Source organism: Phlebotomus papatasi, chromosome 1 (genome assembly GCF_024763615.1).
Source record: "Phlebotomus papatasi isolate M1 chromosome 1, Ppap_2.1, whole genome shotgun sequence".
NCBI classification, from domain to species: domain Eukaryota; kingdom Metazoa; phylum Arthropoda; class Insecta; order Diptera; family Psychodidae; genus Phlebotomus; species Phlebotomus papatasi.
Window position 1 is genome coordinate 10,045,513 of NC_077222.1, and position 22,673 is coordinate 10,068,185.

Consider the following 22,673-nt stretch of genomic DNA (forward strand, 5'->3'; position numbering starts at 1 on the left):
AAGTTGTATGGAAATCAGCGGGTAATTTATATCCAAACAAAAACTGTCCCTCACAGAGGTCTTCATTCGATGCACGAAGGAAGGTAAATAATTGACAAGCAATTAGAGAAATTTTAAAGTTTTTTTTTTCTAACATAACTATTGAATGTTGTAACTTTTTTGGAATATCTTTTACTGCAAAGGTGGTATTGACATTTTAGCAAAAGATAGAGGTAGCTAACTAATTGAATACTGTAAAAAATAAATATAGGCCACGCCCTTTTCATGAGGTATTACAAATAATAGTCGAGGTATGTTCATTTTTATTGCTATCCGGGAGATTAATACCAATTATCAGAAGCAAGGCATTTATGGGCAGGGCCTGCAGTTTTACTTAAGTCGAAAATTGACCACGCCCTTAAATTTCGACAAGGAACATCAATATTATAACTATTATTGGACATTTCCTTAAACATTTTCATTCTTATATCACTTTTAATAATTGTACAGAGAAGGCTGCGGACGAAAAAATAATTTTGGGAACGGTTAATGTATTAAAGTGGGCGTGGCCTAAAATAAAATAACTTATCTGTGAATCAAGCATTATTTTCTACTTGTAGAATATTTTTAAAAATTTATCTTCTTGTGCAAAAATAAGAAAAAAACAGATATAGTAAAGTGGGGTAACTGGATCGTTTTCTAAAGAGTTCTACTTAGGGGATTGTTGGCATGGTTCGCACAGAGTGAACCTTCAAACAACGCAAATTTTCACCTTATTTATAAAGAGCTATTTCGTTATTTCTTAGCCATAACATAGATCATTATTAAGCTCATGAAACGAGATGAGAAATGGAAGGTCAGTTCTTTGCAAACAAAGAGAAAATTCGCATCGTTTGAAGGTTCACTCTGTGCAAACCATGCCTACATTGCCCTAAACACTTGTTTTTGGACTGATGAAATTCTTTTTTACTTCTTCTAAATCCATAGAATTATTCACTGTTTCATTCAGAAACATCATATAAAAAAATTATCAAAAATATTAAAGAAAATTTATAAAAGAATGATAATACTGAAATAAGTCAACATGCACTATCTGGGTCGCCTTTTCGCTAATTAACTTTAGTTAAACCTTTGGATTTAAAATACATAAGGAAAAAGCTATAAATGTTTTCAATCAATGTCATTAGCGAAAATATCACTGCTAGAAAATTTTTAGTGAAGAACCCAGCTGGCACAAGATTGAAATGCGTCGATTACACTCACGTATTTAATAGATAAAAATATTATTTTTGCTCTTTCTCAATGTTGAATAGTTATATTATGTTACTGTAGTGACTATATTACGGAAATAAAAATAAAAATATGGTTTTATGTGGATTAGTCATAAACGATCCAGATAGCGAAACGCCCGGATTAGCACACTTGACTATAGAATTTCAAAATTCAAAAATTCAAAATTGAATTTCAAGAGTTTGAAAGAGCTTGGAGTATCCAAAATTTATAGCTATTGGAAGGGGTGAGTTATTACGATTGTTGTAAGATACGACCTACAGTGGCGACAAGATAAATAGCACAGTTTCGGACACTGTATTGTATATGCCTTATTTTTCGAAAAATTATGCTTTTAAATGATGAAACTAATAATAATAAATGAACTTGTATATATTTGCATTTTGAATTTGTGGATTAGCACACTTGACTGTACAATCTGGGAAAATATTCAGAATGAAAACGGTTTAGATAAAAAGAACACGTATTTTGGCCTAGATCCTTCTCTTTCTTTATTACTCAAGCAACGTTTTCTGTCTTTTTAAGTGTTATACATTGTAGACCTGAGGAAGGAGCCAAAAAGCTCCGAAACGTTGTTTGAGTAACAAAGGGGGGGAAGGATCTAGGTTAAAATCCGTGTTCTTTTTATCTAAATTCATCTACTGACCAAGAATCAAATACTGAATACCGTTGATAACCTTTTTTTCTTTCTTAGTCTTTATTTATTCATTATTCTTTTTTTTAATTTTTAATTGACCTGATAGAAATTTGTAGAAAACTTGCTCAATTTTTCATAAATTGAATTGCTTTGATTGATACTCAATGATGAAGTACTCAATGAAATTATTTTATAAATCAGAAGATTTAAATTGGGCGTGGCCAGTTTTTGACAAGGAGTTCTTTCGCTGCATTTTCGTAAAAATAAATATAAAAAAATGATCCTCTTAAACGATTAAAATTCATTATTTTAAATATTTTAAATTCGAATAATTGTAGCTAATGAAGGGGGCGTGGCCAAATATCTTATGATTGGGACAATGCACATAGATAGGCGTGGCTTGAGAATCGAAGACTGATTCTTTCGTCAAGATTTGCACAAAATTTATCTTCCTTTTTGTAAGTCCTGATAGGGCTCACCTAAATACAATTTAAGACTTATAGAGGGAAATTGTAGGTGCTAGGGGAATGTTGGCATGGTTCGCACAGAGTGAACCTTCAAACAATGCAAATTTTCTCTTTATTTGCAAAGAGCTAATTTGTCATTTCTTATCCATAAGATGTATGTCAGCTCTTTGCAAACAAAGAGAAAATTCGCATCGTTTGAAGGCTCACTCTGTGCGAACCATGCCTATATTCCCCTATCCATTTTTCACTTTTTGAGAGTGAACCGTCCACGGTGACTGATGCTCACTCACTGAAGACTGAGGACTGTTACCTAACAGTAAGAACCACAAAGCAATATTTCAGCACTCATAGGGATGATAGGGGTTGGAAGTGTCCAATGATTAAAGGATTAGGATTGGTGGGTTACAGCCGTCGACTGAGTTGACATGTGTCGAATAGGTCGTACGCTCCACAACTTGTAGGATATCTCTAAGTAAAGTACTTAAAACATTATCCACTGAACTTGAAGATTTAAAGAAGGCGTGCCCAATTTTTGACGGTAAGAGTAGCCGCCGTATGCACCGCATTGAAATGACCGTGGTCTAAATTCGTCTTACTCAAAAGGATTTATCCTTCCCTGTTTTGTAAAAATATAATAATAATAATAATAATGCTAGCACCGCATTCCATGATGGAACAAGGCCTTCCCGAAAGGGGATTTCTAGACATATGCATTATTATTTTTTCTTATACGGGATGAGGTTGTCAATCCCATGCCCGTGGAATCAAGTGCAGTGAAGCTCACTGGATGCAATCCGAATACCTTTAACGCCAGAAAAATTCCTGGTGACCTAAAGGAGATTCGAACCCGGGACACTTGCATCGTAGAGCGAGTGCTCTACCACTTGACCCATTGAGTGCCCTCAAATAAATTTTGTATTTTTGAAAAAATACACAATTTAATTCTGTTTTTCTTTTCTATCACCAAGAGTTACCGAATTTCATGGAGGCTTAACTTGTTTTCAATTTTTTTTCACATTTTTTTATTTTAAATAACTTTTTCTTTATGAAAATCTGAAGAACTTATGTAAGAGTTGGATCATGTTGATGGTTTAAAATTCACACCATAATCTTTTCCCTTTAGCAGGTATGATGCCATACATGAGATGATAAATTAAATAAATTGCTTATGTTGAAAATCGCAACTTGACCTTACTGATCAAAGCGAAAAAAGCAAGAAGAGGAATATGTTTGGAAATTTTTATCTCACTGTCATCCATCGAGACTCACCCATAAAATATTGTCCGTCCGGTAAATCATTTATTAATGATTTTGCTGGTATTTTTGTATTTTTTCCAATATATTAACTTTTCTTGTTGAAGAAAAAACAACAACAACAGCCGAAAAAAAAAACAAGCTCCGGGCGAAGTAAGAATAAGTACCATCAGATTTCAGTCCATCTTCCGTATCATGTGGAATTTTCTTGAATTTTTCCCACAGCCGAAGATGGCAAGAGCAACGTGAGAAAAGATTGCGTAACACTAATGATGATTTTTAACGGCAAAGAAAGTGATTCACGGTCAACTTTCTTCCGCAAATCGACTGACACAGTGTCGGTGTCATTTCTGCTTTTCTACCTTCCGGACAATGACATGAGAAATCATATGCAAATGATTATTTAAATAATCTCAAAACTAGTAATTATGAGTGGTGATTTTCGGTGAAAATTGCAGTTTTTATGGCTGTCCTACAAGAAATTCCACAGATTATTTTTTAAATATGAGAATGATCATGTTTTTGATCAAGTACTGCGCCCACTCTCACTTTTTGTTTCATGCTATTAAGACCTGAAGGTTCAACCGGTACTTTTGGCGCCTCGAACTCGCGATGCTTCTCGAGAGGCGGGGTATTGCAATTGACTGGGAGTGGTACTTTTAGTACGATTGATACTTTTAACACTAAACCTACCTATCGTTTTTGGTGTTTTCTTTACAAATTTTTCTTGGTAAAGAGGAAAAAATTAAAATTCAAATACTGAACAATATATAACATATATATACTTTAAGAAATTCACAAAGTTTGATAGTGACATTATACCGTTTAAATATGTGTTACTTTAAAAAAAAGTTTTTAAACCGGGTAATTTAATCTGTCTTGGTCGGTTTAGAATTAATTTGGCTAGAAAATTAAATGCTATATAAATTGATTTAATAAGATCAGCTATGAATTTTACTAATGTAGACAATAGGTTCTCTTCATTACGTACTTCATGCTAAATAATTTAAATTATTTTCTGATATTTTAAATATAACGACAGTATGAGCAAAAAGGGTTGGCAAAGCGTCTCAGACTTTGCGTATTGCTCGAACCCGTGACTTAAATGCTGTACCTCAAAAGTAATTTTATGTTATTCACCGTTTACCGGATCTCAACCGATTTGAACCGATTTATAAATCACTCAAAAAATTCCCCAAAATAGTTTAAGGAGTAATAAAACCTACTATCGCACAAACATTTTTTTATCGATGCATAACCGGTTTATTACTTGGTCACGAACGATTTGAACCGAGTTATAAATCACTCAAAACATTGCCCAAAATAACTTAGGAGTAATTCAATTGAATTTCGGATAAAACTTAGTTATCGGTTGTGAACCGCTTTATTATCGGCCCGCAACCGATTGAGGAGTCGTTTGCGGATCTAGTACTTTGTAAGATCGGAAGCTCTTTGACGTAAAGATATCTTGTTTAATTCTCTTAGTTATTAGTATTATTATTTGTATCGAGACAATGTTCTCGTGTTGGAACAGTCTTACTGATCGTTGATTGCTCAGGAGCGGTCGTCCCCCTATTGAACGCTTCTTCCGTACTCCCGGAATTTTTTGGGCAAAATCGGTGCAATTAATAAATTACAAATGTAATAATAATAACGTTTTGTCACATTTGATAATGTCTGTTCCTGACTGTAAGTTGTTTGTATGGGACCTGAACTCACAACTGTGAGTCAAGCTAGGGATCTATCCGCTCAAGACCCGATGGTCTTGTCCGTCTTCAGAGGGATGCTTCTTTAGGAGTAAGCCCTACTAAGTGTCTAGCACCTGAAAAAGATGCCTTCCGGAGAAAGCCCCAGGAACATCTTCTGAGGATTACTGTAACCAAGAAGACAGCACCAAATAAAAGAGTTTATTCTACTCTCACAGGTGTAAGTTCGAATCCGGACAAGTGTTAAAAACTCGTTGACTGAAAAGGGACCCTTTCCAACCCTTCCCCACGTTGTGGAATTAAATAAAATTTGCCCATAAAATCCGGGAGCACAGAACTTAAAATTTTTTCCTCATTTTTTTCATTTTCAACCGCTTTTCCCTATAGGCGTCCCCCCGAGCCCATGACATCCAGTTTAGTAGCCCACACCTGTTGATTTTCCGCTAGTTCAGAAAGATATTCAGGTTCGATTCCAAGGCGCTCCAAGGCAAGATCCTGAATTTAATTCAGCCATCTTGTTCTAGGTCTGGCCCGAAGTCGAGGCCTCCTCACAATGGCTTGCATAGCTTTTCTGGGGAACTGTTTTCTATTCATGCGTTGAACATGCCCATACCATCGAAGTTGTGATCTCAACCCGAAGAGAGACGTTCCTCATCTGATCCTCACTTGCGATTCCGTGCCGGAGGTACCTCATCTCGGCAGCTTGTATTCGCGATCTTATACTTTCGGTTATTACCCAAATCTCATGACCATAGGTGAGAATAGGAATGAACACAGCTTTGAAAACCGATAATTTAGCCGAACGACTGAGCTCTGCCTTCCTCACCAACTTTCTGCCAAGCTCCCTTATTACTGCTTGACTAATGCACGATGAGAGTTCTGCGTCCGTCCTACTATATCTCTTGAATACCCCGAGATACTTGAACTTCTCTACCTGTTTCATTGGGTTTCACTTACAAGATACACATGTAGAGTGCGCAAAATCCCAAAAATTTTGAAAAATTGAGTTACTTATTTTCGGGATCAGGAATGCTCCAATATGTATACCCTGTGAAAATCAGACCGTTTTTAGAAAGTCGATGAACTAGACTGACTTCAAAAATAGGAGTTTTTCATTGGGAACCTTTTTGGACCAAGTACTGCTTTATGATGTAGATGACCTGAGTTTCAGATTCAGATTGCTTACATTACTTAATGGTTTTATCTGAAGGGGAAATTCATTCTCATTTTTTACTGACAAGGGTCTATGGTCTCTCGAGTTTCGCAATCCAAAAAGTGCGTTTCTAGGGTTTCTCCGATTTCACTATCCAATTTTGGGTTTTTAGGGTATCGAAATGCAAATTTATTGGGTTTCTTGAATTTTGCGACATAGTGGGTTTCTTAGGTTGCGTGACGCAATTCTAGGGTTTCTCGGTTTTCGCGATCAAATTTTTGGGTGTCTCGGAGTTTCCGATGTAATTCTTGGATTTCCCGTGTTTAGCAATGCAATTTTTGGATTTCTCATGTTTCCTGATACAATTCTTGGGTATTCCCGAGTTTCGCGATGCAATTTTTGGATATCAAGGGTATCGTGATGTAATTCTTGGGTTTCTTAGAGTCCGCGATGCAAAAAGTGCGTTTCTAGGTTTTATCGGGTCACGCGATCCAATTTTTGCATTAGTTTAAGGTTTCGCAATGCAATTTTTTGGGTCTCTCGGATTCGCAACGCAATTCTTATGTTTCTCGGATTTCACGATGCAATTCTTGAGTTTCTCGAGCTTTGCGATGCAATTTTTTCGGTTTTTCAGGGTCCGCTATGCAATTCTGGGGTCCTCCGGGTTTTGAAACGCAATTTTTGGTTTTTTTTTGGATTCACGATGCAATACTTGGGTCTCTAGGAATTCTCAACGCTGCAATTCTTGAGTTTCTCGGGTTTCGCGATACAATTTTTGGGTTTCTCAGAATTCGCAACGCTGCAATTCTAGAGTTTCTTAAGTTTCACGATAAAATTTTTAGGTCCGCTATGCAATTCTTGGGTCCCCCAGGTTTCGCAACGCAATTTTTGGGCTTCTTTGGTTTCGCAATGCAATTTTTGGGTCTCTCGGAATTCGCAACGCTGCAATTCTTGAGTTTATCTAGATTCGCAATGCAATTCTTGTGTCCCCCGGGTTTCTCTACGCAATTCTTGGGCTTCTCGGGTTTCACGATGCAATTTTTGGGTTTTTCAGGGTCCGCGACGCAATTTTTAAGTTTCTAGGGTTTCGCAACGCAATTCCTGGATTTCTTCATATTCGCGACGCAATTGTTTTTGGAATTCGTGATACGATTTTCAGGTTTCTCGGGTTCAGTGATGCAGTTATTGGGTCTATTTGGTTTCGCGATGCAATCCTCGGGTCTCTTAGGTTTCGCAACGCAATTCTTAGGTTTCTCGGGTTTCGCAAATCGTTTCTCGGACAATTGACAAGGATTTCTCAATATGAGTTACCCCTTGTTTTATCGTGTATTTGCGAGCACTTCGTCAGGTACTTTTCCCTCGCTCTTACCATACCTCTCTTAACAATTGCCTAATGAGCTCATCACGAGATCTTCGATAAGCTCACGAAGTCTGAAAAAGCAAAAGAAAAACAATAACTCTGGAAATGTTACACTTTCATTCTATTTTTACCGCAAATCTTCACTGTGTCACTCTTTCTTCATTGTCCAATAGCACTTTATCCATTTAACATCCAACTCTCGCTGGTATTGCATAATTGATTGAAAAACATAATTTTTGTGTGGGAAATTGATTGATTTTCTCTCAGGTTTGTGCCTCATCGGTGGTTGACACAAATAGTTTTTGTGTTTCAGAGTTGAGGTGTGAATTATTGAGAGATGTCCCGCAATGAATTTTCACCCAGTTTGATGGGATCAAGAAGGAAGGGAAGAAGGATTAGAATTATTCACATTTTAGGGATTTCAAAAAATGGTTATAACACTCAGATTTATTTACACCGAGATGGATTTATCTTTGTTCTTTTTTTTCTGTGTTGTCTTTTAGACTTGAAACTTTACATGAATTTAGCAGGTAAATTTAAATCTCCAGCTAAATGCAAGGAAATGCTTTTAGCTTCACCTGTCTTGTGTTTCACTTTAGTTTGTTAGTACACTTTGTATATAAGTAAAATAGTCTTAAAGGCTATAAACACTAAATATTATTACGTGATATGTATTTGGTTTCTTCAGTATTTTTATTCAACCCTCTTTCAATTTCGTGTTAAACTTGCTCTGGAAGGACACCATATTGATATGTTTATTTATACTTCTTCATCCTCAAATTACAATTTAATTTTAATTATTTAATATCTTCTCAGTTCTATTTAAGCGTTATACATTTACTTTATTAATAAAGTTACTTCTTGTTTATGTCTCACTATTTTTATTTTTTTTTCCTAAAAGTGTGATGCCTTTTCTTCTTACGAAACAGTCGATGTTTATTTTTTATCTTCTGAGACTTCTTACGTTTTTTTTTTATTCTTTGGTAGATTAGCTGTATCATGTCAATATACATCTTTTCTTTTATCTTTGCACTTCCTTCAAGCGATACATCATCTCATATTTCTCGCAAAAACTCATTAGTTATTAAATAAATCTCTTTTCAAAAACTATTCTCTTCCCTCCCAAGCTTATCTCTCTGCATTTTTCTCATAGCACCCAATCCGGAAAAAAAACTCAATCACTATAAACTCTTATTTTTATGCAATTTACTTGGTAACAATGATAATCACTTCTCTTTCTTTTTTTTCTGAAAATATATTTTGCTCTTCTTTTCTGTTCCACAGAATAATTTATAGCACAGCTAATTCTAAGAAAATTTTCTTTAGGCGTTTAAAGAGTAATTGAACTAATTACTTTGTGCTTCTTCCCATTTTTTTTTGTTAATTTGTAACCATAACAAGAAACATTCAACAAATGCAAAAGTATCCCATGGTCAAATAGGTTACCTACTTCAGAAACATTAGGAATTTTTCTTTTTATTTCAAAATAATTTTTTTTTGTCTTTAAATTTCTTGCAACGGTCGCTAAAATGTTTTCTTTTAATACTTTTTTTCACTTTCAATAACTCTTTTTTTAGGTATAATATTGATATGTCTAAATAGAATCTAAATATAGATAATTAATTTTTCATTTTAATACTCTCCATCGAGTCCTCTGCATTGCCCATCAACTAACAACTACAGCATCTTTGTCTGCATTGCATTCAATAAATATTCATCTTATTGTATAACGTTCAATTAGACTTTACAGTGATATGTATTTGGTTTCATCAATTTGGTTATATTTATGCTGAGATTATGCTCAAGTGTTTGTCTTTCGGAACCCCCTTACCGGCCACTTACTTTGGATATTAGAAGGCAGTATTGGCTTGTCCTGTTCCTGGCACAGGGACATCCTGACCAGTTTGACCACCTCCACCGGCTGCGCGGATTCGTTGCACTTCTGCAATGGGCAGATCATCGTCTGGCTCCATTGCTGGATTAACTCGCCCATTCATCTCATCCTTGCCCACCATTGTGGCTGCCCCGTACATCCTACCCATGGCACTGGCCATCACCGACAGCTGCAAGAAAAGATAAAGGAGATTCTTATCAAACTTACTCAATAAATTCCAATAACTTTCTTATGTTCTTAAGTTACTTTCATTTGGTATTTATTCAAACACTGAGAGAAATCCGAAAAAGTTAAAATAACATTCCGGAAATGTTAATTTTACCCTGCAACCTGCAGTATTGCTGCGAAATCGGTGTAAATATTACCCTTTTTAGGTTTATTGGGGGTTAAAATTACCCTTTTTCATGTTAATTTTACCCTTAAAAAGGTGTAAAATTAACATTAAAAAATGTTGATATATTTTTACACCTAAAAAGTGTTAAAGTTATGAGGAAAAAAAGTTAATCGCACTTTTTCTCAGTGAAGTATTCATAATAGGCACTTTAAGTGCATCCGCGACGAATACTGAGTCAAATTATAAATTTGACCACTGAGGAAAGCGCCCTGAAGTGCCGAAAGCTGTGGTAAAAAATCTTGTGACTGCCTATCCCGAAAGAATTACATTTCTTCCCGTAAGCGGAAGGAGAAGGAGTTTATCTCCTCATTTTACTTGAGTTAGTACCATCGTCAGTATTCTACCAAAATATAAACAGGTAGGGTCGAAAGACCGCCTCTTCGTCAGGGAACCCCTATTGACATTTTTGTCAAAATGCTGAAATTTATGATGAAAGAGATGTTCAAATTTCATATCTTAAATCGGTACTGAAAGTTTCAATATGTATGGCATGTAGCAGGAAATAGACGGAGACACTGAACTTTTGGGTGTCCTCTTCATCAGGTATCGAATATGGTAGGGAAAATCACGTACACGTGGGAGTTGTTACGTCACTTGGACTTTGATCACAACTTGATCCGTGATGTTCACCATTCGACTGACTGACACAGAAACTGTGTCATCCATCCTCGAAGCGTCGTAGAGAATAAAATTGTGAAACTCAAGAAAGGTTCAGTGTCTCCGTCTATTTCCTGCTACATGCTGTCGAACCGAAATTCTTCTGCAGTATGGCATGATAAGTTCTTAAAGTGTCAATAAGTGTTCCTTTTACCCTATGCTAATAACGGTTCTCGATTGCTACCGATCAGCTGATAACTGAGATTGATCGACGTCGATCAAACTGATCATTGACATTGATCATCGTCGAATTGCGGCTCAAGGACACTGATTTGAGTCGAACATTCAATCATGGAAACTAATCGGCATTGATCAACCGATCATGGAAACTAATACCCGTCGATCACTTGATTATTGAGATTGATCGGCGTCTATTATCCGTTCATGAAAACTAAGCGACATCGATCAGAAGATTATGAAGACTAACCGAAGTTAATCTACCGATCTTTGAGATTAATCGGCGTTAATCAGCTAATCATTGACACTGATCGATATCGATCAGCCGATAACGGGGGCTAATCGACTCCTATCGGCTTATTATTGAGATTGATCGGCGTTGATCAGCTAATCATTGACACTGCTTGACATCGATCAGCCGATAACGGAGACCAATCGACGTCTATCAGCTCATTGAGATTGGTCATTGAGATTTATCAACGTTGATCATCCGATCCTAAAAACTAATCGGCATCGCTCATGAAGACTTATCGACGTATTATTTATACATTGATCGGCGTCGTCTGGCAGAAAATGTAAACTAATCAGGATTGATCATCCGATAATGGAAAATAATCAACGTCGAACAGTTTATTATAGATATTGACCGGCTTTGATCTTCCGATCATGGGAACTAATCGCCGTTAATCAACTGATTATTGGGGTGGGACGACTGTCAACCTGCACGTTTGGTCCACTCTGCATGCGCTCATAATTCAGATGTTATAGCGTAACCGATAGTCAGTCTTTATAGGTGCTGCTACAAAGAGATTTGACAGCAGAAAGAATACAAAAGGCAAGAAATTTTTCAAGGATGCACCGTAAGCAAGCAAACTGATTATTAAGATTGATCGGGGTTTATAAGCAGATTATTCACATTGATTGCTGTCGATTGGTTGATCATGGAAACTAATCGGGATCGATCTGCCGATAATGGAGACTAATCGAAGTCGATCAGCTGATTATTGAAGTCAGTCGGCGTCGATCATCCGATCATAGAAACAAATCGGCATCGATTGGTAGATCATGGAAAATAATCAGCATTGATCAGCCGATCATGGAGATTAATTGACGTCAATCTGATGATTATTGATCTGCGTTGGTCACTTGATTACTGACATTGACCGGATTCGATTGGCCGATCACGGAAACTAAACGGGATTGATCAGCTAATAATGTAGACTAATCGATGTTGATCAACTGATTATTGACATTGATCAGCGTTGATTAGCTGATCAAGGACATTGATCGGCCTAGATCAGCCGATCATGCAGACTAAACGGGCCGATCAGCCCATAATCGATACTAATTTGTGACGATTCTCTTGTGATAGACACTGATTTCCACCGATCAGCTGATCTGTCACTCATAGTATACTCTTGCTGTCCATACATATTCAACCTCTATATTAGACTCTTCAATAACTAAGTGAATAAAGAACAGGCCTTGTTAAGGTATAGCCCTGGGTTCGATTCTCATAGCAAAGATAGATAGAATTTTCGTGAAGTCGTAAGTCTTTACGTTTTTATATCTAAGAATAAACAGTTTTCGGTTAATAAATGATAAGTTGAGAGAGACTTTAAATATATCAGAAATTCTCTTAAAACTAACACAATAAACAAGATATAGTGGTGTGGTTTATTCGTGGAAAATATTCCTAGAGTCCTCCTTAATCATCCTTTGATATCAATCATCATCAATGATGTATCGTTATTGAGAAAAAAAACAAGTTTCATAAAATATTTCTGTGAATTTTTCAAAGATCCTTATCATAAGATATATCAAGAAGCTTGGTATGGTGGACCATAATTTTCTTCATGAGCAAAGTTTAGGAAACATTAAGAACCAAGAAAGTATTCATCATTTTCTATCCCATTTTTGTCTGTTGCACAGTGTAATAATAATAAATTTATTCAACTTTCCAGAATCCCTATTCCCTACGTCTCGCGTAAAATTAAAGTTAAAATGTCAATTAAATAATTTTGAGAACTTTTAGAAGTTTAGAAGAGGCGCTTCGCGGATCTGGAGCAATTAATAGGGAGAATAGGGACTATCACACTGAGGTAATGTCGCGTTAAGCCTGATAATCTCATCGGTCGCAGGAATATCGCCCTGGGTAACCCTAAGTTCCTTCCCTCAAATTTCAAGGCAGCCCTTTACAATTGTTTTACAAATTCGGGGGAGAGAAAGAACTCCCCAAAGCGGAACCACAACATGAGAGAACGAATTTTCCTGGGACTCAGGGGACAATAAGGCTACCCTCTCAGACCAAGAGGGAACAATTAAGATTTTCCCTTTTGCAAGAGTTCCCTGTATTTTCGGTTTATTATTTATAACTGACAATTTTTAATGAAAAATTGTGTAATGGTTTTCCAAAACCAAAGAAACCAAACAATTTAGATCTTTCCGAATATTTTAAAGATATACGGGGAAGTGGGTACCTTTGAATTTGGGGCAGCTTTGAAATTGGAATTTTTCTCCTATTTTTAAATCATATTATAAAATAATTTAGCTTCTCGATTTGTTTTTGGAGCTATATTATAAAATGATAAGGCTCAATTTTATTTAAAAGTAGGTGAAAAATCTCAATTTCGAAGCTGTACTATATTCAAAGGTACCCCATTTCCCCTTACCTTAAAATATTTTTCTTGTTCTGAAGGTGAAATTTTTTAGTAGGGCTTTAAACATGTTACCTAATAGGAGGGGTTGTTGATAATGTATCCTAATATCTCTAATCCTTTACTTTCAAGACTTACGACAGACAGAAAAAAATACTGAGAGGCGCCAAAAATGGAATATGTATTTTTATTACAGTTTCCAGGGATTTTTATTTGATTATTAATTAAATAAATAATTTCTTTATTTATTTATACCTCTCTCTTCGACTGCAATCTATAATTTCTTTTGAAAAAAAAATGACTAACAATATGCATGAATAATTCAGCAGAATCATCTCGAATCATCATAGACTATAAATCTTTTGTCGAGTCTTCCGACAATTAATTTGATTAATTTAAATAATGGTTTCATTAGTGATAATAGTAATTGGTCGGTAGGGACGGTACAAAAAAGAAAACATATTCATTCATTATTAACTTAAGAAAACTCTAAAGTGAAGAAAAGCAATTAAAATATTCCAGAATGATGGAAGTAAAAATAAATACTCTGCACATTTTATTGAAATTTGAGTTGCTGGAAAACTCGTTAGAACAACTATAGAAATTTTAAGTTTTCGTAGAAATGGGTATGAAAAGCTTTTTGGCAATCGCGTGGGTAGTTTATTCTGCAGCATATGTAGTTCTTCCCTTGCAAAAATATTGCACTTGCGCTTATTTGTCTTTCATTTGATTGAAATCAATAAAATTAATGAATTCATATATCACAATTTACAAATGGCTCATAATTCTTTTTATAAGTAATTTTAGGAATTTAATTTAATTTAAAATGGTTAAATTTAGATTTTGAATGATTTTATTAGTGTTCGCAGATTAGAGAAAAAGCTTTACAGACATCCGGTAAGTTTATTAATCAAGCTTAAAACTTTACAAATTTCCTTTTTATCAATGAATGAGTTTTATTTTGGTGCTTTGAAAGTACTTGCATAGAAAGTTTCAAAATCCAAAAAAGTTTTGTATACATATTGTTTAGGGTAAGTGTACCAAATTTCGGAAAGCTTGCAATTTCGGACACTATTTTTCTTCCTCAAATTTCCATAAATTTTTAGTTTTTGGTTACTCTGGAGATTATGCAATGCAAAAAATAACAAAAAAATGACGCTTTGACAAATGAGATGATGTGAAAAAGACTTTGGGAGCATTCCAAAAGGGAAGGGAATTATTAGAATGAAGGTATCCGAAATATGACGCCAAATCTATGTCTATATTTGTATTTATTTTAAAATCTATTACGAATGATTTTGGAGAAAATAATGACGATAAACTCTGTACAAGATTCCAAGCAACACTTCTTAAAAATAAGTAACAAAAAATGTCAATATGTAGGGGAAGACGCGCTAGCTGCGGACGACTCAAGCTTCGGACAATTCAATTTTTTCACTGTGTTTCCTATATATTTTACCCATAGCTCTTTTCTGAAAATTTGAGGCATTGGATTATCTATTAAAATATAATATTATAATGGGCCAAATTTATTTACAACAAATTGAAAAAAAAATAAGTGTGCGAAGCTTAAGTTGTCCGAAGGTAGAGCGCTTTCTCCTATTAAAAATATCACATTGCAAACTTGAGACTTTGGCGCTTGCATGCAACTATGTCGAAATTTCGCACACTTACCCTATCTATTTTATTTATTTAATGTCGTTTTCAATTAAACTTGATTATATAATATTTTGAAATATGATTGAAAATAAATTGTAATTTTTATAATTATCTAGTCTAATTTGTAAAAAATTTGCGATCATGTAGATTTTTAATCTTTTAAATTCGTGAAACTTTAACGAGTTTCGTGGTTAAGTTCTTAAGGGGTTATATTGGTCACACAGTCTAAAAAAAACAGCATATTTTCTTTATACAAGTCTTGACATTTTTTTCAAAAAAAATTATATAAATTAAACTTTTGAGCATATAAAAGTGTAATACTTTAACTATATTCTGTGAAATTTTCATTTAAAAATTTTAAAAATAATGGTGTTGCCATGCCACACCTTTTCAATTGAGTGAATTTCAATCGATTGAAACTTTACCTCTTACTCTTTCAAATGAAAATTGAAATTGAAATTTCATTTTCAATTTCAATTTAAATTTTAATTTGACAGAAAGAGACAGCTACATCTGATTTCAGCTTGAAAGAGTAAGAGGTAAAATTTCAATCGATTGCATTTCACTCAGTTGAAAAGGTGTGCTAGCGCCATAAGCCTTTGAGAGCTGATTTCCGGAGACCTTTCTTGAAAAAAAAAATACTTTGCGGTAGTCACGATTACTCATAGTCGGTTTATCAGAAGTCAAGAAGCCTAATATGTATTTCTTTCTTTTTATTTTATTGGCTACAACATATTTTACAAGACATAACGTGATGCGAAATATGACAAAAATGTTTTTTTTTGTATAAAATCCTCGCTAAAATTCAAATTTTATTTTCTAATTTTTTTTTGTCTAATTACGACTTTACGTATCGGCTAAGAGGATATAATTGGTTTTATTGACTTTCTAGCATTCTGATGAACGTATTCTGAGTAATCGTGACTACCGTAAAGTATTTTTTTTTTAAACAAAGGTTTCCGAAAATCAGGTCCCAACGGCTGAATTTTTAAGATTTTTAAATAAAAATATGAGCATGAATTAAATACTATTTTTTACGTTAAAGAATAGAGAACATATGCAGTTTTTCAGTCCTTTTAGACCCAAGCGACTCACGTAAGCCCTTTAGCCCTTAAAGGATGAGAAACTTTTTACGAACCGGAAATCAACATCAACAATAAAAATAAAACCGATAGACAGACATAACCTGTGAAACATTTTACAACTAACCTTAGAAAGACCAACAGAGTATGATTCGGTGTATTTTTTTTTATCTCTATGGATAATAGGATCAAAAATAGCCCAAAAATTTAACTCAATTAGCATTAGAAAAAAATTACTTTATAGCCAGTAAAAATTATTTTCTCTATGGGTCACAGATAACCCAAAAGCGTCCTTGAAGGCTTAGGAATAAAAATTTGTTTTGAAGCCCTAAAATTCTTAAACATCTTATAGACTTTGTAGGGTAAAATTTGGAATTCCGGACAACATGGAATTCCGGACAAACCGCATTGAAAATCCAGAATTTGATAGTTTTAGAAGAATTTAGTAATAAGGCGATTCTAGAATACTTTAACATTATTAAGTTCATTGTTTATAATTAATTTTTTAAGAGGTTTATCCGGATTCTAAATTGGATTGTTCAGAATTTCGCCTTGTCCGGAATTCCAAATTATATTCTAAATCTTTTCGGATGATCGTCTCAATGTAGTTTATTTGACAACCTATCAAGATCTTTCAAATATATTTTTTTTAGAAATTCGTGGAATAATTGCAAAAGAAGTAAAATAAAATTAGAAAAAGAGAAATAATTTATTAAATGAAGATTTAAAACGGATTGTGATCTGAGTCCGGATTTATTCCTTTGAGAAGGGGACAAATAACCCTTCGTATATATATATTATATATTATATATATTATATAAGCTCGTACGAATCGTATGAAGCTATTAAAGGAATAAATCCGAACCCAGGTCATAATCCGTTTTTAAATCTTCATCTAATATATTAATTATCTTTTTCTAATTTTATCTTACTTCCTTTGCAATTATTCCACGAATTTCTAAAAAAAAAATATTATTTAAAAGATCTTGATAGGTTTTCAAATAAATTACATTAAGACGATCATCGGAAAAGCTTTTTTGGGATAAAATTTGGAATTCCGGACAAGGCAAAATTCTGAACAATCCAATTTATAATCCGGATAAACCTCTTAAAAAATAGAATAAAAAGAATGACCATGTTCCTTTAATATATTAGATTTAAGATGTTCAAATGCAAGTATGGTTAATGGAGCTCAATTTTTTAGACTAAACTTATAAACGGATTCATCTCATCTAAGCTGTACTCTGTGAACTGATCAATGCACTCGATTCTAAATTTTCAAAATTACTGAATTTATCAACAAACCCAGCAATAAAATTATTTTCGCAAAATGGTTTAATAAGGAAAAATAAGGATTTACCTGTTCTCCTGCTTCCGAGGGCTCTCCAACTCTCTGTACATCCTCTGGAATATTCACAACACACCTGAAGATATCGTATTTGGGTTCTAAACGACCCGTCTCGAACGCCCATTTGCTATACCAAGATACTCCTACTAAGGTAATCAAACTCATCACCATGGCCATTGTTCTGAAGGGAAAGAGTTGACGTTGGTTGTCTTCGTCGTAGCCGGGATAGTGGATGGCAGCTGGGAGACCAAGCAAGGGCTCCCCTCCTGACAATCTCACGAGGAATGCCACGACGTAGGCAGAAAAGCTGCCGTAAGTATTGCAAAAGGGCTTGAAATGGACTACCATGAGGAGCTGGAAGAACATTTAAGAAATCCTTTAGTTTCTGGTGGTTTTATCTTTGAATCCTTGTAGATTCCTTACCTGAGGAAAAAGGATGCAGTAGACGAGATCTGAACACATTGACCTGAAGAAGAGAAGCCATGTGAATGATGGACGGGAGTTACATAAAAACATACAGAATACATGATTTTCTTCCAGTGGTAATATTGCACAAATATTTAATCACTATACTCGCAATGATCTCAAACATATTTGATAATCTCACACAGTATATGCCAAGTTAAACATCGTGACAGTATGGAGAGGAGAATCACCTTGTTTGGTCACAAGTGTACTTTCTAATCTTTTCACACACAGACAGCCCAATGTGGTCAAATATTTGAAATGGAAGACTTACCATAAACCATAGATTGAGGGTATTGTCAAAGCCATCACAGTCGCTAGAACACCAACCACGCAAATTGAAATTCGCATCACCCAGATGATTTCCATCTCAGAAGCCCTCTGTCGCCAGATCAGGCGATAAACATTGCGGGCGAACATGGAAGCTGCCGAGAGGACTGAGGAATCCGCTGATGACATCACAGCGGCTGAGACAGCACCAAGTCCGAAGAAGGATACAAAGTCTGGGGTCAAGTGCTGCAGGACCATGGGCAGGATCATACTCGTTTGATTTTCTGCTATCGGATATGGCCCGGTGTAATCTGTTTCATTCCAGCCTACAATTCAGAAGTTGGATTAACCCCTCTACCCTTTCAACTGAACAGCCATTTCGACTTACGAGTGGCTTTGGCGATAGCTCCAATTAAAACCGGTGGGATGGCCATCAAGATGCACCCAAAGGCCGCTACGTAGGATAGAAGCTGAGCCCTACCCGCTGTTTTGCTGGACAACACCCGCTGGAAGTACACCTGCCATGGAATCCCGCCAAAAATCAGCAGCAATCCGTAGTCGATGTAGAACCAGTGCTCTTTCGGATCCACAGATCCCACCCAGTCCACTTCCATATCAGACAGACTGTCAACATGTTCATTGGCCCAGGCAAATGGGATACACATCCACAGACCCACGAAGATGCAGAATAGCTGGATGACATCGGTGTAGGCAACAGAGTAGAGTCCACCGAAGAGGGTGTAGAAGACAGCGATGCAGGCTGATAGGATAACGGACGTACGCTGATCCATGTCGATGATGACAGACAAGGTGGCTCCCAGGGCAGCCAAGATTCCAGCTGCCCAGAAGACTTCGCCACAGAGAGCGGGCAGGAAAAGCAAACCTCCCATGCGCTCTCCAAAGCTGTCCTGTAGTGGATCGAGCATTGTAATGTAGCCCTGCTTTCGCATTGGATTGGCAAAGAAAATTCCGCCTGGAAAAAATGTTTGAAGAGAAATAGTTTTAGGACTTTCAATTATTAAAATCGGAAATGATCTACAAAATCGAGTTTCTGACTGATCGGATCGATCGAATGTGTCCGGAATGTCGAATATGTTGAAAGGGTTGAAAGTTTTGGAAATAAAATGAAAATTGTTAGATAACAGTGGCGGCCAAAATAATAAAATCATTTTGCAAAGCTTATCCTTTTTAACTTTTGTATTTTTTCCCAATTTGTTGATATAATTCTGCAGTAGAAATCTTCAAATTATTAGAATCATAGAATGAGGGTTGTTTTGGCCGCTAGACATCTCTATTTTACACAGAATACGTCAATAATGAAATTCATTTTTGCCAAAGAAAAATTAGAAAACTGTCATTTATGGTTTCTAAATATATGGCTTTATTTAAACTTATCCTATTTATAGACCACATTCTTTAATTTAAATAAAAGTGGTCCTATTGTGTTGTTCAAACCAAATTTCACTATTCATGTATTCTGTGTAAAATAGAGACCTCTAGTGGCCAAAGCGACACTTATTTGACGTAAGGTAATTATTTGAACATTTTTATCCGAAATCAGAATAATATGTCAAAATTATTTCAACGAATTGGAATAAACAAAAATGCTCATGGTAAAATAGTGGTCTTTGCGGAGCTGATTCTATTAATATGGCCGCCACTGTATATGAGATAGGTTGTTTTCTTAGGCTTGAGCTAAAGCTATAAGGTTTAACGACAAAATTTTCGTAAAAAGATGGGATTCTTAATGCGGACCTACGGAGAAACACGGATAATCAATCCTTTCGTTTTTAAAATTCAGTCATCCAGCTTCTTGTTTATAAATCAGGACTTTCAGGAACGAGATTAAACCTTAAAGTGGTCTTCAAACTAGAGGTTCAGCCTAGTTCCTGAAGGTCACAAAATACTAAATAACAAGATAGGGGGAAGCGGTGTACCCTTAAATTAGGGTACATTTAAAATTAAATAAAACTAGGGTGATATGATAACTTCTTTTCAATAGTATCGACTGTCGATTCTAAAAATTTTAAATGATAAGTTATACTTTATATGGGTGATAGAAATCCTTATTTACAGTCACATTCTTTTAAGAATGATGCATTGAGTGGTCCAGTAATGTTCAAAAAATTGTTATTCATTCAATCTGCCAGATATAGATTTATCGACTATCGATAAAAGCTCGTTAAATCAATTTTGAAGTTAAATTACATTATGATAAACCTTAATTCCTGTTGAAAATAAGTTTAAAAGAAGCATAATTTCAAATATACCTGAAACTTCCCTACATTTTTTGGCTTTTCAGATCCAATGGATCATTTACTCTTAAGATCCAGTCGTAAGTCGTAATTTTGCCAAAAACCTTAACTGATAAGGAGTTAGAGAAGTTAAGCCATATGCCAAAGTTTTAGGTCTGAAGCCCGTATAAGTCTAAAATTCATATCTTATTATAATTTACTGTAAGTAGTTGAGTAACTTGAAAGGGCCAAATTGGTAAACCTATATGTCACGGTTTAAGATTTAAACAAGTCTCTAAGATAAAAAATAATAATATACGATTAGGGCCTAATACATATTCCTCAACTTTAAAGTCTAAAGTGGTCTACAGATCTTAAATCTATCCATATGGTCTAACTTTAGAATATTTTAGCTTACTTTAGAATAGGGTTAAACCTCTAACCTGAAGACCATGTAAAGCGGTCTTCAAACTAGAAGTTAATCCGAATTTTAGAATGTCTTAAAATATTAAATAGCTTTCAATTTTATTGGTTTTTCAGAATCGAATAGGTCATTTGCCTTTACTAACCCAATCCTAATTCAAAATTTTACCAACAATTTTGACTACTGTGTAATTAAAGTAGTTAAGACAAATGGCTAAATCTTGGATCTGAAGCTCCTATAACATTGGCTTCTGTCATAATGAGGGTAACGCATTTTATTTAACTACTTTACATTTAAAATATGAGTTGTCTTAATGGAAATTGGTAATAAAGATTAAACAGATTGCATAGAGTATTTAACATTCCAGTCCATCGAGATTATCTGGAATTAATTGTTATTTAGAAGTCAAAAATTCAGTAATAAACCTGAGCTCATAAGAAGCATTGAATTATTGAAAATGCATGTAGTTATGCAGGAATCGAATAGTTCTATAAATTCTAAAATTGAGAATGCTTAAAGATTTATGTTAAATTTAATGTCAAGATGAAAGATATTGAATTCTGAGTTAATAACCAAGGGAGATATTAACTTGAAAACGGTGTACAGTATCGGAAATGGTTTATATGGGTGTATACTGTTTTTTGACTAGTAACTCCCGCCTACCCGTGACGATCAGTATATATTAAGTCCACTTATTTTTCAGTATTTAAAGAATAAAATAGAATAGAATAGAATTTGATTTTATCTCCTTCTCTTAATAAACTCCTACATCAATGTCACGATCCGAAATCAGTTCCTAGAGCTGAGGACTTGTGGGTAGAAGAGGAAAAACAAAGAAAAACTTAACCCACCCCCTGAGGATTAAAAGGTCATCATGAACAGCTTCATATAAAAACAAGAATTCTAAAGAAGTTATAAATATTTATTTCACTGTCGTTATTTGAGAAGATGTTCGGTTTAATTTAAATTTTAAATGCTCAAAGACATTGGTAAGTTTTAAATTAAAGACATATGTATCGCAGGATACCAATATATTATATTTATATCCTGACTTAAAGATTGGAAGAGCTTTAATGATTTTTCTCAGAACTGAGAGGAATGGCTTCCAAAATAGATTAAAAAATTCTGATAACCATTAGATGATGTAACTCACAGCTGTGACATTTGACCCAGAGGTCTATCAGCCAAAAGCACACGGTTTATTTTATCGAATAAATTGGTTCCCATATATCAGGAAACAATTCTGAACTAGAAAATTTGTAAAGAAGTGTGTACATATTTTAGAGAAGAAAATCAATTACGATTACTTGACCACTTCTATTGGATACCATTTTGAAACTGATATAGCCTGATAATAAATGTCAAGATCTTTCCAAAATATCCAAATTTAATCAAATCGGTTGAAAAATAAGCCTTACAAGGTGGTTGAACTTTGTGGAATTTTGAATAATACAAGATGGCGATTTTTCCACTGAAAGGTGTCTATGGACGAAATGTTCGCCTGGGCTACCTATAAAACATATCTGAAAATCATTTGAAAAGCTTGGGCCCCTTTGGTTCAATTTT

General features: G+C 34.9%; 1 protein-coding gene across 1 annotated transcript in view; it reads right to left on the reverse strand.

Moving 5' to 3' along the window:
- Positions 1-8,318: 8,318 nt before the first annotated feature.
- Positions 8,319-22,673, reverse strand: part of LOC129798733 (high-affinity choline transporter 1) — a 29,077-nt gene continuing 14,722 nt past the window's right edge. The window contains exons 4-8 of the mRNA XM_055842043.1: positions 18,838-19,422; positions 18,454-18,775; positions 18,138-18,180; positions 17,727-18,068; positions 8,319-9,909 (exon numbers count right to left, since the gene is read on the reverse strand). Coding sequence (XP_055698018.1) covers positions 9,697-9,909; positions 17,727-18,068; positions 18,138-18,180; positions 18,454-18,775; positions 18,838-19,422 — 1,505 coding nt within the window. The 3' untranslated portion in view covers positions 8,319-9,696. The remainder of the gene's footprint in view (positions 9,910-17,726; positions 18,069-18,137; positions 18,181-18,453; positions 18,776-18,837; positions 19,423-22,673) is intronic.